This window comes from Artibeus jamaicensis, unplaced genomic scaffold (assembly GCF_021234435.1).
Source record: "Artibeus jamaicensis isolate MK-2021 breed Jamaican fruit bat unplaced genomic scaffold, CSHL_Jam_final contig_1044, whole genome shotgun sequence".
Taxonomy (NCBI): Eukaryota; Metazoa; Chordata; class Mammalia; order Chiroptera; family Phyllostomidae; genus Artibeus; species Artibeus jamaicensis.
The window spans coordinates 631,672-649,779 of record NW_026521208.1 but is presented as its reverse complement, the minus strand read 5'-3'; the positions used below and the strand labels follow the sequence as shown (position 1 = coordinate 649,779).

At 52.8% G+C, this 18,108-nt stretch overlaps 1 protein-coding gene across 2 annotated transcripts in view; it reads left to right on the top strand.

The window, feature by feature from the left end:
- Positions 1 to 4,899, top strand: part of TPK1 (thiamin pyrophosphokinase 1) — a 264,873-nt gene extending 259,974 nt beyond the window's left edge. For both annotated transcript variants that reach the window (XM_053663182.1, XM_053663183.1), the window contains one exon: positions 3,568 to 4,899. In XM_053663182.1, the coding sequence (XP_053519157.1) occupies positions 3,568 to 3,686 (119 nt within the window). In that variant the 3' untranslated portion in view covers positions 3,687 to 4,899. The remainder of the gene's footprint in view (positions 1 to 3,567) is intronic.
- Positions 4,900 to 18,108: the final 13,209 nt, after the last annotated feature.

The window sequence follows — 18,108 nt, the reverse complement described above, 5'->3', positions numbered from 1 at the left end:
GTGCAGAGTAACATTTTGCTTATACTTTTGTAATGTGGCCACTGGGAAATTAAACAGTAGACGGGTGGATCTCACATTTCTGTTCGACACTGCTAATACAGATACCTTGTTTGTTTGGTATACGGTCTCAGACTTTTTCGTTTTTAAGATTCTAATCAACATGAATACACAATAGGCCTGTGTTCAATACCTCTAAGTTACGGTTATTTTGTGTTTCTGCCTTCAAAACCCTGAGAAGGCAATATATCACTTTAACGTTTGAAAATATTCAAGAAAACCACAAATATAAATGCTTTCGTACAGGAAACACGTTTAATAATAGGGTCCCCCAGGGTTTCTATTTTTTTTAAGATTTTACTTATTTTTAGAGAGAAGAGGAAGGAGGGAGAAAGAGAGGAAGAGAAACATCAGTCAGTTGCTTCTCACACCCCCCCCAACCAAGGACCTGACCCACAACCCAGGCATGTGCCCTGACTGGGAATTGAACCTGCAACCTTTTGGTTTATGAGATGATGCCCAACCCACTGAGCCACACCAGCCAGAGCAACAGTTCATATTTTAGAGTGTAAATCACCCGTTTTTAAATAGAAAGTTCGCCTTTCACATTTACATAGAAAGCTCCTTTTGAACTCTAGAGTTCAAAGAATTATAAAGACAATGGTACTGAACTGATTTGAGAGGCAGCATGTTTGCTTTCTGCTCCTGAAATGTCCGGTGTCTGCGTGTGTGGCCCTTTCTCCAAACAAGCGTCTGGGAGAGGCAGGATGGTGCGGCGCAGGCGCTGCTTCCGGTTGGCCAGCCTTGGAGCGGGTTAGGCTGCTGATTCATAGCCGCACCTTCGCGCAGTCTGGGTCCCAGCCCAGCCACCCTGCCCTCTGCACAGCCAGCACGGGGGCTTCTGGACCCGGGAGCTCGGTGGACAGTTCTCCTGCTGTGGTCCCCAAGCAAAAGCCTCGTGAGCCCCGGGGCCGGTTCTGTGGCCCCGGCCAGGTAGGGAAGATCATGCATAGTCCTGGCCACTGTTGAACAGGACCTCCAACCCCACCTGACCAGGAAGCCTAACCGGACCCCGGAGTCTGCAGAGCCCATCCTGTCCCCCAATTACAGTGGCCCTGGAGGGCAGAGCCAGTATAGTGACCATGTGGCCGGGGAGCTTGGGGCACGATTCTACCTAATTTGTCCCCAGACAAGAGCCTTGCGGGACTTGGAGTCTGTAAGGCTGCCGCATCTCGGGGGGGGGGGGGGGGGGGGAATGAATGCACAGCCCCACCCACTACTGAAAACAGTCCTCAGGCGGCCGAGCCAGGACGCTGACCAGAGCACAGGGGAAGCCACGCAGCCGGTCCTCCAGCCCTGCTCACAGAGGCGCGTGAGTTTTTCCATCTGCAGCACAAAGCTGGCGGCTTCATGTGGCAGGGAGTTGGGTGTGCAGTCCCGCCTGGTTCAGTCCCCAACGGGAGGGAGCTGGGCTGGCCTTGGAGCCTGCTGGCGGCACCGCCCAAGCAGGGAAGCTGCTTGCTGGCCCTACTTCCTGCTGTGGCCGTAGGACCGGTCCTGCCTGTCTAGGAAGCCCGGCCAGGGGACCCAGGCAGCTGCGCAGCCCAGCCTTCGGTTTGATGGGTGACCGAGACAGCACGTGGAACATTTTCTAGGATCGCCCCTAAGTTAGGCCGCAAAACGGGTCTTGGCAAATCCCAGAGGAGTGACGTGCACCAACCACTTCTCTGACCACAGTGGTATGAAACTGCAAATCAGTTACAGAAGAAAAACTGGGAAATGCACAAGTCCTTGGAAATTCAGCAACATTCTCCTGAGCAAGCCAGAGAAGAAACTGGGAGGGAAATAAAGTGTCCTGAGACCCGTATGATTGGAAACATGGCGTACCACAACTTCAAGGTCACGGCAAAGCGGCCCTAAGAGGCGGCCCGCAGCTGTGAGTGCCCACACCCAGAGCAGGACGGCCACCCTGGCTTCACCCCTGTTGGACTAGAAGGAAGAGGCGCTGGCTAAACCCAGAGTTAGCAGAAGAAAACAGATTACAAAGGTTACCGCAGAAAACACAGAACCAGAAAACGATAGAAAACATCAACAGACTCAGAGGTGGTTCCTTGCAAAGATACACAGAATTCACGCACCTTTCACTAGAGTAACCAAGGAAGAGAGACAGGACTCAAGTCAGCACCTGTGAGCCCAGTGGGAACTGGGATGCTAACGAACCCGTCTCCAGAGTCTGAAAGCGCACGTGTCGAACTCAGGTGGGCACAGCAGGCCTGGCCCTTCCCTGGGAGTTTCCACTTTGAAGCGTGGAGGCCCCGGCAGCCCCTGGGTGAACGACACACGCCTCTGTGAATGAGTGGTCCCAGCCCTTCCCCTGTGGCTCTGGGGGGAACCCGAGGCCTGGGCTGGGGGCTGGAGAATCGGCCTCTTCCTCTAGCTCGCACTGAATTGCAGGTCACTTTGTAACTTCGTGTTTACATTAGTAAAGGTGTTGTCAGCTATGGAAATTAGTAATTTGAGTTTCAGTGAGCAAACTGTGTGAATTGGTAGTACTAGTGACACACTATTCTGTAATAATACTATTTCTGAACTTTAAAATGGCCTTTTCAAAGATTTCCTCAGAAAGAACAGGCTCCCTCTGGTGGGCAGTGAGCAGTAGGGTCGGGTTCCTGCGCCCACACCATGCACCCCCAGTTAACACGGGGGAGTCAGGGGCCTCTTCTGACTCTGAGGAGTGGGCTCCATAGCATTTGTGTATTTTTCCTCTTTGAATTTTAGCTAAATAAAGAAAGAAATGAGTCCGTCTCATTGGTGAAGTGAACTGCCGTTCCATAAGGCAAGGCAAGCGAGGGTGCCCGTCTGTGCCTGGCGCTCACTGCTGCCGTCTCGTTAGACGTGTGACCATAATCACGAATATGTAGATTCTCATCACAGGACTTAACTTGTCAGCCTTTACCTGGACAAAGAAGTAGCCTCCAGGATGATCTCATCTCTTCCCCTCCCTGTGTAGCTGAGCTCAAGGTCATATGCATGCACATTTGGAAGTCTGTTTGGACCTCTGAGTTCCTATTAATTTTAGAGAAAATAAGTCTTGTTCATTTCGGCTCTTCTTAAGTTATGAGAAAAAAATCAAAATCCTATGCTGTCTTGAAGCAATTAGCTTCCTGCGTGATATCATTTGTATTTGAAGCTAAAAGTGTTGCTACAGAATGTAATAACTGAAATAAAATGTTCTGAATCACCAAGGAAAAATTAAAATTGCACCAGGCAATGAATTAAGTAGCACATTACAGAAACGGATTTGGGTTTTACAGTCAGTAAAGAAAAAATTTTCATGGAACTTTGTATGAAAATGGCATGTATCCAAATGGTCAACAACCAACCCCAGGAAAGGTGGTTTAGAAAACTTTCTGCTCCAAATCCCACACCCTCCATCTTGCCCATCCCGTATTTTACGTATCTTCCATCGAAGCAGGTGCTTAGCTGCTTCTTGGTAACTGTTGACAAAGTCATTTCCCACTAGAGAAAGGTTGGCCTTCACCCAACATCGTTTTTCTCATTGTCTTACAGCAAACCACATGCTCAGTTTTGGGACGCTGGTGAGCACTTCCAACACCTACGACGGGTCGGGAGTGGTGACCGTGGAAACGGACCGCCCGCTCCTGTGGACCATGGCCATCAGAAGCTGACCCGAGTGACCTCACCGCTCAGTGGCCGTCTCCTCCGGTGCAAGGATCTAAGCCTCTTACGGGAAGCCCGCTAGGGTTAAAGCTGTCAATGTTCAGATAATTCAGGTAACAAATGACACAGCTGAGTTTTATAGCGAGGGGGAACATCATTTTTAAGAAAATAAACTCTACCACATTCCGTTGGAACACTAATGTGGACCGTCTCACTGTCCAATTCTGGTCATCCTCATGCTGTCCATCACCCCGCTCACACTAGAAAACGGCTTTACCCTGAAGCTGGGGAGGCTCCCGGCCCCACACACGCCTCCTGCACGCCCCTCCTGCACGCCTCTGTGGGCTGCTCCGAGCGTGTGAGCGGCGGGCCCCGCGTGTCCCGCGGCCGAGAGCTCAGCACGGCACGCTTTCCCTCCGGCCCTGGCCCTACGGCACCTTTTTGGTGTCCCTTAAAAATGAGACTCGTTGACCTCATTGTTAAACCTGAAAACAGGCCGTTCTGGAAACTCTGGTTGAAAAGAGAAAAGTCCTCGAGCCCCGGGGCCGCCCAGTGGCAGGCCGTGGTGGAGTGACCAGGCAGACCAGCCGCCCCCCGCACAGTCCCAGCCGAGGCTGAAACCCTCGTGCGCAGGGACCAAGCCCACACGTGGAGCCCCTCCCGACACAGCCCTGCAGCGCCTGGTCCGTAGGCAGCGCGTTTGTTCAGACGACTGGAGAACGAGCTGGGCAGCCCGCGGCGGACCTGAGCACCGTGTGCGGAGGGCCTGGGTCCGAAGGCCTGCGTCCCAGTCCGGCCACGCCCGCCCCGAGGCCCTGACCTCAGCTGGAAACCGGAGGGGCCCCAGCCGCTGCCCACACCCAGGTGCTGGACACTGCCAGTTATTGGGTGGGTGACGCACAGGGTGACGGCGTTAAACCACCCGGGGCCCTGAGATGTATTCACGTCGCCTCCATGACAGACCCTCTTCTGGCCCGTTTCCCAAACCACATGTTTGTATGTTGCCGTACAAACCGTGAGGTGTGGAGAACCTGCCCAGCAGGTTTCCCACCCGCAACCCACGTGCTGTGGGGAGGGGCCCGCGGTCTGTCCCTCCTGGTGCTGTGACGGAGGCGTCTGCTGCCCCGCGTGTGAAAGACCAGCCGCCAGACATCGCTGTGATTGTTTGCGCAGATAAACCTGAGATTGAAACCCAGATGTCAAATAAAAATACTTAGTTAACGTGCACGTCTGCAGTCAGTTTCTAAGAAAACAGTCTTTTCTCCACTGTTCCATTCTCACCCAAGTCTCATTTCAATGTTTCTGTATTTTAAATCGATTTGCTCAAGGGTTGATGGGTAACAACATTATTTCATGCACCTGATTTCGGGAACAGCCCAGGATTATGGTCACCACACCCTGTACTCTCTCTCCACGGGACTTACTGTCCAGATCCCCCGTGACCCCGCCTGCGCACCAGGGCCTGTGTGCAGAGCTGTTTTCCGTGTGGGCCGTGGGAGGAGAGGTGGGGCTTTAAGAGCAGGAGGGAAGTGAACAGAGAGGCGGACGTGCCTGAGCAGCGGAAGAGAAGGACACCCCTGGGGGAGGCGGCGGCCCGGGGCGGCCTCAGAGCGCAGGCCGAGGACCCAGGGCTGTGGGGAGGCCCGAGTCTGGGCCACGCACACACTGCCCGCCTCCCAGCCCCAGCACAGACACGGGCCAGGCAGCCCGGGAAAAACACATCCTTTACAGAAGCACCCATCACTGATCATCTGTATACGCACACGGGGAGTCTGCAGATGACGACGTCTCAGATGCACCCCGGGAGCTTGCCGGCCCTCCCCCCTCACGCTGCCCCCTCCGGTCCAGGGTCCGTCCTGACCAGGTTGCTGGGAGAGCCACCTGAGTTCCCGGGTCCCTGCGACTTCTGTCTTTCTTCCTTACGTGGGTCACATTTATAGCCTTTATGAATCTGGTGATGGGCCACCCAAAATGGCACCGAGCTACCTAGTCATTGATCAGTGAACACACGCTCTGATCCCTCTGCTCTTCGGGCAGATGGGGAAATCCGCCAGTGGCCGCAGCTCTGGGGGTGCTGCACTGGCCCAGGAACTGGGGGCGGACCACAGTCCCAGACGCGGTCCAGCGGTGGGCAAAAGTAGGCTTACAGAACAATTTCTTCTTGTCTGGTTCTTTATCAATGATTGTATTAGTTTCCATACGAACAACTGTACACCTGCTTTTGCCCACCCCTGTGTATCTTCTTCCCTTAATTTTTGCCAAGCAGAGAACAGTTTCCTTTTGGGGGGGGGACCAGGGCCACTTCAGGAGACGCAAGAATCACTGGGCCAGGAGGAGGCGCTCCAGCATTCGTGCAGCGATCCGAACGCGTACCGTGCATCCGCCACAGGCTCCCGCTCACGCTCGTGTTTTCCAAGGAGTACTTGACCAATCAAAGTACAGCAGCACCTGGGTCTGACGTCATTGAGGTGGGTGACCCGTGCCCCCGTCAGTGAGCATGACCGCAACCATCCTCTCCCCGACGCTGCGATTGTAAAGGGGTGAGATCTGCGTGGTGATTCCCAACCTATTCGCCGTGACCCACCAGAGATACCCTGTCTGTGACCCGGTCCACACCCATACCCACAGTACTCTAATCATTTTATTCTAAATTGAAAGTCGCCCAGAAATCTATTCTAGATGGAAAACCACACCAAGGGGTGGGGCAAAGGCACGAAAGGACCTTTGAAATGTGTGTGTGTGCAAGGCCTCTGCGTTCAGCATCTAATTGTTCCTAAATTTAGGACCGTGTGAGTGTGATTTACCACTTCACCTTCAGCGCTTAATAATAACAACAGTTCGTATGGTCTGTGTGCTGGAGGACTAACCTGCCAAGGCCAGTGTCCTGGGTGGGACCCCCTCTGGAATGATGAAGTCAGTTTGACTTCATCGGGAATGTGAGATGCTGGGTTAGGAAGTTGTATGTAAGACGTCCTGTTCAGAATACACGATCCTTATACCTGACGGAGATCCAAACTGAGGCCGAGAGGCCCGGCCATTCCCAGGGAGTCACTGCCTATGAAAGAGAAACCTCCTCGGGACATACCAGGTGGCCCTTCCTTGCCGGCCGCAGATTTCACTTGGTAATCATAGTTGTCTGATGAGCCCCCTCTCAGCCCAGTTCCCCAGGCAGCCAGAACCATGGCTCGCCATTGCCTGGCCAGCCCTGCAGACTCGGCTCACACAGGGTCTGGCCACCAGCTCCCACCCGGGGAGGGCCACGGCGGGCAGCCGCCTTCTCAGGCGACAGACAGACCCAAGCCCTTGTTCCCCATGGACTTACCGATGACTCCACCTTTCTGCCATCCCCACAAGTGACTTGAAAAACATAAACTGGGCCCTGAGATCACCCATTAAGAAACAGGACGTTTCTGATAACAGACTTCCAGCTATCCCTGGGAACCAAGGAATCAAAGGCATCTAATACTGTGCTAGCCGAAATGTCGAGAAGCGTTCTTCACTGACAGTAAAAGGAATTGATAAAAGATTTAAAACCATGCCTTATTTATTTCTTTTAAAGACTGGTGAATATTTAATAGCTACTTGCATGTTTGGACAATAAACGGGAAACTAGGAGTGTAAAACTCGGCGGGAACTGGGCCAAGTCCCATCTGGACGCCGTAATTTTGTGTTTAGCGGCTTAACATCATGGCGTCTCTGCCAGAATACAAACCCCGTGGGATCACGGATGCGGTGTCTCTCGGTGCCCGCACCCTCTGTGTGTGCGGTAGGTGTGCCGAGGCTGGGGGGGGTACTGTGGCTGCAGTGACTACCCGACCCCCTTGTACCCCAGCCCCAGGAAGGCAGAGCACGGCACCCGCAGTCCCTGAACACTAGGCTTTTCCTTCCTGGACTCGTACCCCCGAATCATTGATCAAGTTTCCCTTGAATCACCCTAGACTGGATCGTCCTGGTCACGTAAGTGGCTCACCCACCTAACTGAGGACACACGTGACACCCTCAGGCCCAAGGCCGGGCTCACACACCACCCACGGTGGCCCACGGCTACTAACAAACACAGAAGCAAAAGGCTAAGGAATGTTCAGCTGCTTGAAGTGCAAGGATGAGGAAAAGGCAAAGCCGTGAGGCCAGTAAGGGCGGAGGTTAGGAAGATCACCGTGGACTGCAAGAATCAAGGTCAAAATAAGTACCAAGAGCATGTTTGACCAGCCTGACTTGCAGGGGAGGAAACAGAAAATGAGAGGTTAACCAAGGAATTTTTCAGAGTTGGGAAGCTTGTAGCTGGAGCTGTTCCGAGCACTGGCGGTCCAAGGAAAGACCGCTGCTGTCAGGGGCTGGAGGACATGGCAGACAAGCGTACAGACTACTTTTAAATGCCTTTGAAAGCACAGCATCCTGGTTGCTGGGATGCTGATAGGTTTCCCTGTGTTTACAGCTACTTGTTCCACAAATTAAAACCTTAAGAAGCATGTGAAATTAGCCTGAGGACTCCAAAACCATGAAAAATAATGTCACCCACTGAATTACCCACAGTAAATAAACCTCATTATCTGTTGTTTTGATTTCATATTCTCTATAATCAGTAGCACCGCTACCAAACTTAAAAAAATGTATTAATACCATGAAAGAATTAGTTTTTTATTGGAGAAGCAGACCTCTCTTCTCCAGAAAATTTATCTTCACATTACTTTCATTTAGACAACAACTCAGCAAATATTTACAGAATGCATAAAGCAGCTTCCTGGGTTAATTAAGATATTCTACTCACCTGTCCCTTACAGAAATTCCTACACTTAAGTTCTACCCCACACTTGCTGGGTGGGTATCCCCAGTAATTTCAGTATTCTCAGTTGTAAAATTTGAAAAATAATCTCAAAAATAGGCTTTTGATACAGTAGCTGTGGGAACAAATATGTGAAGGTCAGAGTTGGCTTCCTGAGAATACCACGGAGTTTCCTTTTTTGTGCTACAGAAAACAGGAACGTGCCCGTCAATTCTCTGCCGTGGCCACTTCATTAATGTCAGCCACACTTCTCACTCCGCCTTCTGTTACCTGTCCATGAAAAAATTGTCCTGGGCCCCAGTGGTTTACACATTCTGCCCTTTTATGGGCACAGCTTAAAACTGAGGGGCACCTACATGAGTGATGAGATCAGGAGGATGTTAGGGTGGCTTTTGGTCCATGAATTTATTTTGCATATTTTAAAGTTGGCCTTGGAATCCGCATTTTTTTAATTCAACCCCACAGCAGGGAATAGAGCACCATGGCCAGTTGGAGCATCTGTATGCCAGGGTCACTGAATGGTGACTTTTCATGGGGAAAAAGTCAGATTAAATCACAATGAAGCCTCTTTTTTCTAAGGCTAAATGGAGGTAGGAGAAAGCCTTTTGTGTTTTGGGTTTTTTTTTAGGAACTAAGTAAGTGGTCCACAAAAGAAAGATTTGCCCTAAATTTTAACAAGTGGATATTCGCATCATCTCCCTAATTTCTTTTCTAGATAAGATGTTGCTAGTGATTGTGGACCAATAAACACACATGCATGGTGTCAATCACACAGACGCTGCTGCTCTTCACTCCTGTTTTCTGGAAGGAACCGCTCCCCACACGTTCTCCTAGATGGAACCTTCTCTCGGAAGACGTGTAACTTATAAGAGCTGAAGCTCCAAAGCACAGAAACCAAGTGAATAATATTAGGTGCAAGGGGACGGGGGAATGGATTGACTACAAACAATTAGGGGTTACAGAAGCCCCGAGTTATGGAACCTCCCAATTATTCACACTCTAGCCTCCTCACCATCCACATACCAGTCCCTTTGTGGACTCTGGGGAGACACATTTCAGCTGTGTGCAAAAAAAGAGACTCGCCTAACACCTTTACCACCCAAAAGCCACAGAGAGGACTCCCTCCCTCTCGACACAGCGAGCTCCCCGGGGGTCCGTCCAAGGCTGGACAGACACCGGTGGATCTGGGCCCTGAATGAACTCCCAGGATTCCGTGTTCACTCCCCGGGAGAGCCGAGGCTGTGCACCTATATGAAGTCTGAGGGGACAGTATCTGCTGCTTTTGAGATTTGTGGTGCTCAGCTAAAATCATCAGAAGCCGTCTAACTTTGTATTTTTTTTTTTTGCAAATGTATTCCCCTGGCCTCACTGAAAACTGACTACTGTGGCATCTGCCAGCCCGGTTTCTCGGCTAAAGACACAGCCGGTGAAGCGTGCCACCTATGAGAGTGCGGAGGGAAGAACAGGATGAGAAGAGCTGCCCTGGTTGGGGGGGAAGTTCCAGGTCGCAGGCAGAAGGCGCACCTGCGGGGCCGTCTCATCACAACACTGAGTGAATGTCCCCCCCGTTCTCAGTGGTATCGTTTATAGTGGCCAGAACATGGAAGCAGCCTAAGGGTCCATTGATCAATGAACGACTAGATGAAGATGTGTGTGTGTGTGTGTGTGCATGTGTGTGTGCGCCTGTGTATACACAGAGTCCGACTCACTCTGGGTTTCTTCAGGCATTAAGAGAGAGCATTTGTTTTGTTACTCTAAAACAAGTTTTAAAGTGTGTCATGAACAAAACGTCAGCATATCATTCAATCACATATTCACTTAACAAACATTATTGACAAATCCATCCTGACTCTGGACTTCTGGTCAAAATGACAAGAGAGTGTCACGCTGTGCCCACCTCCTCCCGCGTCAGAATTACAACCGAACAACCGTCACGGACACACTGCCGGGAGACCAGCAAAACAGAAGTCCTACAAGTAAGGACACAAAGGGGAGGCCTCGTGAACACAGGTGGGAGGGGTGGAGATGTGGCATGGAGGGTGAGGAAACAGGAGGGCTATTTGGGCTTGAGAAGGCCCCACGAGGAAAAAGCAAGGGGTCCCAGCCCCACGTCAGGGTCCACGCCAGGCTCCCCGCCCAGGGCACCGGTGCCAGAATTCTGGCTCATCCAGAAGGAGGGCTTCTGGAGGCCTGGGGGCTGTGACAAGGAGCCGCACACAGACTCACGGGCCCACAGACCCCTCGCTCTGAGCTCCAATGAGGTGCAGCAGTTCCGAAGCACCAGGGACCTACGGGGAGGAACCAAGTTCACTTCACTATTGAAACCTTGGAGAACTTTCTCCAGCAGGTGGCAGCCAAGACTGAAACACAGAGACTCACCCTCCCTGCTCCCTCACTGAACTGGGAGGAGCCGTAGGATGGAACTGCACAGGGACACGCCTGCCTGCATTCAGGGCAGTTTGACCGTGGCAAGGGCACTGTCTGGGATACGCTCAGTGTGGACACCGCGTGTGGGGGGGCTTCTCCCAAGCTCAAGGGTGGCACGTTGACAAACAGAGCGAAGCTGCCAGAAGACACCCTCGCGGCAGCTTCTCCACGTAGGAGGCTCTGCTGTCTTGGGGGGGGGGGGGCACAGCCTGTTCTGCTGCCCCTGGGCCACAGGGACCTGGTCCTGAACTTTCCCACAGTCCTAGTGCTTCAGGGCAACAGGGTGCTCGGGGCCAGCTTTCCTGCCGGGAGCGCTGGGCGGGCCACCTGCCTGCCCCGTTCATTCATGTCCTCACACTCTCTGCCTGGAGGCCCATGTCCCCGGCCAGCTGTGGTCTTTTCAGGGCGGAGACCACGGTGTTCATCTGCTTCCCTTTCTCCTCGGTGGCTGGTCCCTAGGTGCTTCCTCAGTGCCTTCTCTCACTGTTCACTCTCACGACTCATTCATCTGGCTAACTCCTGTCGTTTCTTTTTTGTCTCTCAGTCCCTTTCTCTCTCTCTCTCTCAATCTCTCTTTTTCCCTGATGCCCCCAAATCGTTTTTGCTTCAATTTGCAAGAATCAGTTATTTTGTCGAATGCAGTCTAGAACAGGAACTAAAATATGCCTTCAACGCATAACAGGGCATCTAGATGTAGCCCGCACCCATTCGTGAGGAGGAGGGAATATTAAATTTCAGATGCAGAAACCAAACAAACACCCCGGTGGTAGAGCATTTCAGACTTCTAGTATCAGACTGCCCTAGTTTTTCCTAAGCTCCATGAGGATCGAGGCCAACAGCCCCACCCCTACCCCGCCAAGCACTTTCCGAGCCCTGTCCTCTCTGTTCTCAGGGAAAGGCAAACTAAAATTTTGGTTGCCAGTGATTCAGCCTCAGAACACACAGTGGATTCAAGAGGCGGACCACAGGCAGGAGCTTCGTCTGAGCAGAGCAAGCTGACCCCGGGCTGTGGGGGTGCACTGTGCGAATGGGGGGTCAGAGAGGACAGTGGGCTCCTTCTGCAGAGACCGGACGCTGACCCGGCCACCAAAGACCCCTCTCCCCCACGTGGAGAGCTCCCAGGCCTCTGGGGAAGGTGTGGGTGGGGCAGCTGTCCCAGTGGTGACCTGCAGACTGGGGCAGACGGCAGAGGAGTCTCCGTTGTCTACGCCCCAGAGCTGTGGAGAACCCTTAGAAGGGCACATTGAATTTGTTGGCAGCCTAGAGAGATCGATGTTTAGCATCAAAATTAGAGTAACTCAGCGAACACGCAGAAAGGTGGCATTTCTGACCTGAGTGAATGAACCTAGATTCCCACGGGCCACAATTACTGGAAAAATTGGAAGCGCTCAGGGAATGTCTGAATTTTTTCTGCTTCTGCACTGAGCCGCAGCCGGCCGGCCGGTCTCTGGGTTTGATCAGGAAGCAGAGGGCTTTGTGCGCAGAAGCCAGAAGCAGTGATGCTGTGCACGGGCCACGGAGGACAACGCCTCTCCCGGCTCAAGGTCAGGGGCAGAGCTCAGGCACGCCTCCCCTGCGGTGCTCAGCACTCTCCTTACACTGCAGGGTGCGCCAGGAGCAAAGGGGGCTTCCTCTGCTCTTTGCCTTGAATGATTCCCTCCCTAACCCAGAGGTCAAAGAATCAAAGAAATTGAGACCTCCTTTTTCACCTTGTAAATTAAAACGTACAAAGACAAGACATAAAACTATAACATATATAAAGTGTAAGACAAAGAAAATGGTATAATCCTGTTAATACGTTTTAAAAAATTATCAGTGTAGAAGGCAGCCTCCTTATTCTCTCTCACCCTTTGCTTGCTGGAGACAAGGAGGTAAGGAGCACGCCTGCCAGGAAGAGGATAAGGAGAGAGTCCTCCAGGTAACTTTCTGTGAACAGCCCCATGTACAGAATGAATCTCTGAACACACCACTAAGTGTGAGAAGGAAGACTTCTACAGGCAATGATGAAGGCGTGACAAGAATGTACCCACCCCAGGGGACAGGTGTTCCCCACAGGCCCTGGAGCCAGGCCGGGAGGTCCCCTGACCACCTCTCTGACTTGTGGCATGGCCGTGCAGGTGTCTTGGTGAAGGCCGGCTGGGAGCCCGAGGCGCTGCTGGTGGTGACGACCAGGACTCGGGCCAGGTTTGCAGCCGGCACCCCTTCTGACTGGCCCGTGGCCGCGCCCTTCCCAGGCCCTCACACTGCCTCCCCCAGGGGAGTCCCATGGAACCCAGTTTCCGGAGACACGGCCAAGTCTCCAGGGAGGCCGAGAGCAGAGGGCAGTCGCCCTTTGGCTGCCTGACGCCGTCCCCTGTAGAGGTCCTGTCCCAGCAATGGGGGGGCAGAAAGGTAATAGAGCCAGTCATGGGGGAAGATGGCCAGTCTCTCTTGCAAAAGCGAAGTGCAGTGTTTCAGGGAAAAGAGAAGGAAAGACCTGAGAGGCCGCAGCGTGTGTGGCCGGGAGGTCCCTGTTTCCCAAAGAGGACAGCCATTACCAGTGTCACAACCACCCGGGCCTCCTGCTAGAAACAAGATTTCTGGGCCCTGCTCCAGAAATGCAAGGCCAGGGTTGGGGGGCGGCGGGGGGGGCAGGGAGAGCGGATCGAGGGGACTCTGCACTTGTACCTTGTTCCCCAGGCGATTCTTGACGAGAGAAAGGGTAGGAGAGGAGGAGGAAGGCGGTGGGAGCGGTTTTCATCCTCAGCAGCTGGGCGCACCATGGCGCTTCTGAGCCTGGGAAGTCAGGGTCCGAAGGGGGGAGGGGCGGTCAGAACCAGAGAGGGAGACGAGGGTGAACCTGAGCCTCTGGGTGGAACACAGGCCGGCAGTGACACTGGGAGGGCCACCTTGGCACACGCAGCCTCAGAACACGCTGTTATTATGGAAGAGACCAATGGAGACGGACGGACACACAAACACAGGAGTTAATGATACCAACAGGTGGGTGGAAGTGCCTAGAGGAACTGGAAGAATTGGATTTAGTGCCCAGTGAGTGGGAGAGACTCTAGTGGGAAATGTGAAGCCCCTCTCAGACAGCAGGGGGAAGCCTGGGTGGCGGGAGGGCGCCCCCCGCTGGCGAGCAGCGGCGGCAGAGAGTGAGTGTGTGTTGCAGGGGCCCTGCTCTTGTTCCTGCAGTGGGCGCTGGCTGCCTGGGCAGCGAGTGCGGACCCATCATCTCTCCCATTTCCAGACCAGGAGCAGCCAGGCTCTAACCTGACACCCTGCCTACGTACAGCGCTCAGGGGTCCGGCCATCGGGGCTGGACACACTGACCGAGCAGAACTTGCACACTGTCTCCAGCCATCGGGAAGAAGGACGCAGACAAGTCCGGGTGACCAGAAGAGGAGGCTGAGGCACGGACACCAGTGCTGCCCAGCTGTTCCGCTTCCTCGCACCCTTCCCGGGGCCCTGGCAGTTCACTGGGGCCAGTCGCTAGTCCCGGCTCACCCAGTGTGAGCAGAAGGGACGGGGTTGATGCCAAGCCCAGGCTGTGCACGGGCCCTCGGGTCCCCTGTGGGAGGTCTGAGGAACAGGGTGTGCATCACAGACGATGGGTCCCTGAGCACATGGGCAGGTGGCCCCACGGGCCAGCACTGAGGAACCAGTGTGAGTGACCAGTCAGCCTGCAGTTTTCCCAGCACCACTGACCCTGTCTCTGCCTCTCCCACCCCCGCCGCCGTCCTCCTCGTCCCCCTTGACTAGGGTCCCACCGTACCCCTCTTTCACAGATGGCCTTAAACACGCAACATTTAGGACCTAAAGAAGTTACAAAGAAATACTGCAGCCATTGTAAGTCACTGCCCACCATGGGCTAGACACATTCCTCCATGTGATGGCTTCAGACCAGAGTGGTAAGATGTCTGGTGGGGAGAGTCGGTGGTTCCCCTCGGGCTTTAGGGCCAGTCGCCCAGGAGCCTCCCACATTCTGAACACACGTCATTTCTCTGGATGTAGCGAAGTGCCCACTCTCTCCCCTGTCCTACAGGAACTCGGGCATCTGTTAGCGTGGGATGCCACTGAGCTCTCTGTGTCCCCGACTGCTCACACCCTTGCCTGCCCTCCCCCGTGACAAGAATGACAGAGCACCCAGCCTTGTCCGATGAGCTCCCAACATTCTGAGGCATGGTGGGCAGGGTTGAAGGTCTTTCCCTGTGTGGGCAACGTCAGGTTGATGTTATAGGCCGTGCGTGGCCCTGTAGTTGGGGTGGGGGGACCGCAAGGAGGCACGGACTGGTTCCGGGCACGTAACATACCGGTTCTCTCATGTCCCAAATCCACAACTGCTTTGCGATTGCATTTGACTATTTACCTTTACCAGAGAGAGCCGACACTAATTATTCTAATTATTTAGAGTCTTACAGTAAAAAGGAACACTGTACCGGCGTTAGAATATAATCTAACTTATTAATGAAGAATAGGAAGAAAGGTCACCTTTGAAGCTGCAAATAGTCTTTGAATTACTATTGCATTAGTGTTTAATTAGGACCTGCAAATTGGTATTGAGCAGAGGAGGAAGAAGTGAACGCCATACACATGAAAGAGGGCGAGCATGGGAGGGGCATGCCGGGAGGGAGGAGGGCATGGGGGGCCGCGGAGGCACCGCAGGTGTGGGGGCGCACGTGCCACTCCGGCCTCGCAGAGGGGAGAGCTCTCAGCCGGCTGAGCCCACCCCTGTGTGCGGAGCAGGCAGCCACTGCGGGAATTACTTCTGTGCAGCATCTCACTCACTGTCCCCAGGGACTGATACGGGAGGGATGCAGCGTGTCTGCCTCACACACACCCACGCACAAGGCTGACACTTAGGTGGCTTTATCCAGCTAATAGGCAGCTAAGGTGGAAAAAAAAAAAAAGGCTTCCCTACTTCAAACCTCAAGTTCCTTTCTTCAGCACCTGACAACTCTCGCCTGCTTCGAGTCCGGGATTTGAACCGGCATTCACTTCCCCTACGACACAGAGCCCGTGCTGGGCTCTTCTCCCGGGGAAGCGGCTGCGTCTCCCCAACTCTCTGGGGGAGGAATTACAGGATGGCACCGGGAAAAGGGAAACAGCCCGTGTCCAGTTCTGCACACCTGGGAGTTGAGTTTCACCGAAACTGTGTCCTGGTGAGGCCACTGAACAACCACAACATTCCAGCCATCAGACAAAGGACTCAGAGTGCTGACTAATCTGCTGTCAGACTCTGAGGGGACAGACCACTGACTTTTTTTCTGACCACATGGACTCATGGACCCAGCCTGTCCCATTGAGAGGGGACGTGTCCGTCACCACTCAGCACAGCCACCACCTCGGAGCTCCTAGTCTAGTGGACAAGCCCCCTCGATCCCCACGCACCGCCCCCCACCCCCAACCCTCAGTTAACTGTGCAGCAAATTTCTCTTGCCTGGCAAACAAGTCGATAACCTTGGGCTTGGTTTGGTCTCTCTCTAAACCTCCGGTGGATCCTGTTTTCCTTCTGCAACTACCCTCCGCTGCCCGGATTGCAGAGTCAGGCTTTTGAACTGTTCACTGGCTCCCAAACTGGCAGCTGTCAGCACCAGGCAGGAGTATTGGACCCCGTTGCTGCCTGATTCTTCACCAGGGTTTGTCTGTCAGGAGGGTATTACCCCTCTGCTGTTGTACGCAAACATTTTCGATTTGTCATTTTGTTTTGGAGTATGTTTCCAATGTGTGTTTATTCATATAACAAATTTAAATGTTCGATATATTAAAAATATCTTGAATCTCCAGTGTATATTATGCCAATGGCACATACCCCGGGCAATTCAGGGGATATGAAGCCCAAATCTCTAAGATGCTGACCTTCAGTCAAGGTGGAAGAACCTTAACTCCAGCCATCTCCCAGGGCTGAAGCTGTTGCTTTGACCAGGATTATATTAACACTAGTGGACTCCGTAGGAATAACTTTTCCTGGACTATTGGGTTGGCCAAAAAGTCCGTTTAGTTTATTCTGTAAAATAAAGAACACGTTTAAGTTTTCACCAACAACTTTATTGATTTGGATGTTTTGAGTAGGTCACCTATTTTCCACTATCGGCGGCTGCTGGGTAGAGGCCAGGGGTGCAGCTAAACCCCTTCCAGTGCAGAAGACAGCCCCACAGCAAAGAGTTATTTGGCCAAAATGTTAATAGGACTGAGAAACTTGGCAAACCACTTCTAACACTCTCCATCAATCACGGCACCTCCTCCATCCACTCAGCAGGTCTTTTTGGCATTTCATTTGCCTTTTAAACTTTAAAAAAATATTTATTTTATTACTTATTTTATTTTTAGAGAGAGGGGAAGGGAAGAAGAGAGGGAGAGAAACATGAAGGTGTGGTTGCCTCTCACATGTCCCCCACTGGTGACCTGGCCTGCGACTCAGGCATGTGCCCTGACTGGGAATCGAACCATGACCCTTTGGTTCACAGCCCACGCTCAATCCACTGAGCTACACCAGCCAGGGCAGCCTTTTAAACTTTCTTGAAATAATATAGCAGAATAGGTAAAAAATGCTGTGTGTTTTCTTCCACCTTCAATATCAAAATGACTGCACAAGAATTCACCAACTTTGATATGTTTTTTAAAAAATGCATGCTGATATGACAGCTGTCACAATATAATTCTTTCAAATTCCTTTCAAATGAAGTTAAAGACAACTAAGCTACTAATTAGACCCGTCATATGGAAAAATCCAGACGAGCACTTTTGGCCAACCCAGTACTTCTCTCAGTCATCAGTCACAGAACTCCACCAGCATGAAAGACAATGAAAAACCGCTGCCTGTGAACTGTTTTAAGGCTGAGATAAGATCCTGGGGGGGGAGGGCGCCCAAACCTGCTCAGCATCCTCACTGGTGACCCTAGAACAGGAGCAGCCACTCCCCTCCCAGTTTTATTTAGTTTCTCTTACTGATCATTCTCTAGCTCCTCAAACAGGCCGTTCAGTGCTACCTTCAGGAAACAAGATTATACCCTGAGGCAGGGCGTTCCTGCATCAGCACCCACTCGCCAAGAATCCACTGCAAGTCAGGCGCTGCGTCAGGCTGAGGGATGAAGGTGTGAATACAACGTAGAGGTTACTGCCCTCGAGGACACTCGGAGGCCGCAGTGAGGGGTACAGGGCAAACCGGGAAGCCCCGTGACGGTGTCTCAGGTGCGCAGAGGAGGCATGTCCTGAACGCAGCGGGCGCAGAACGGTAA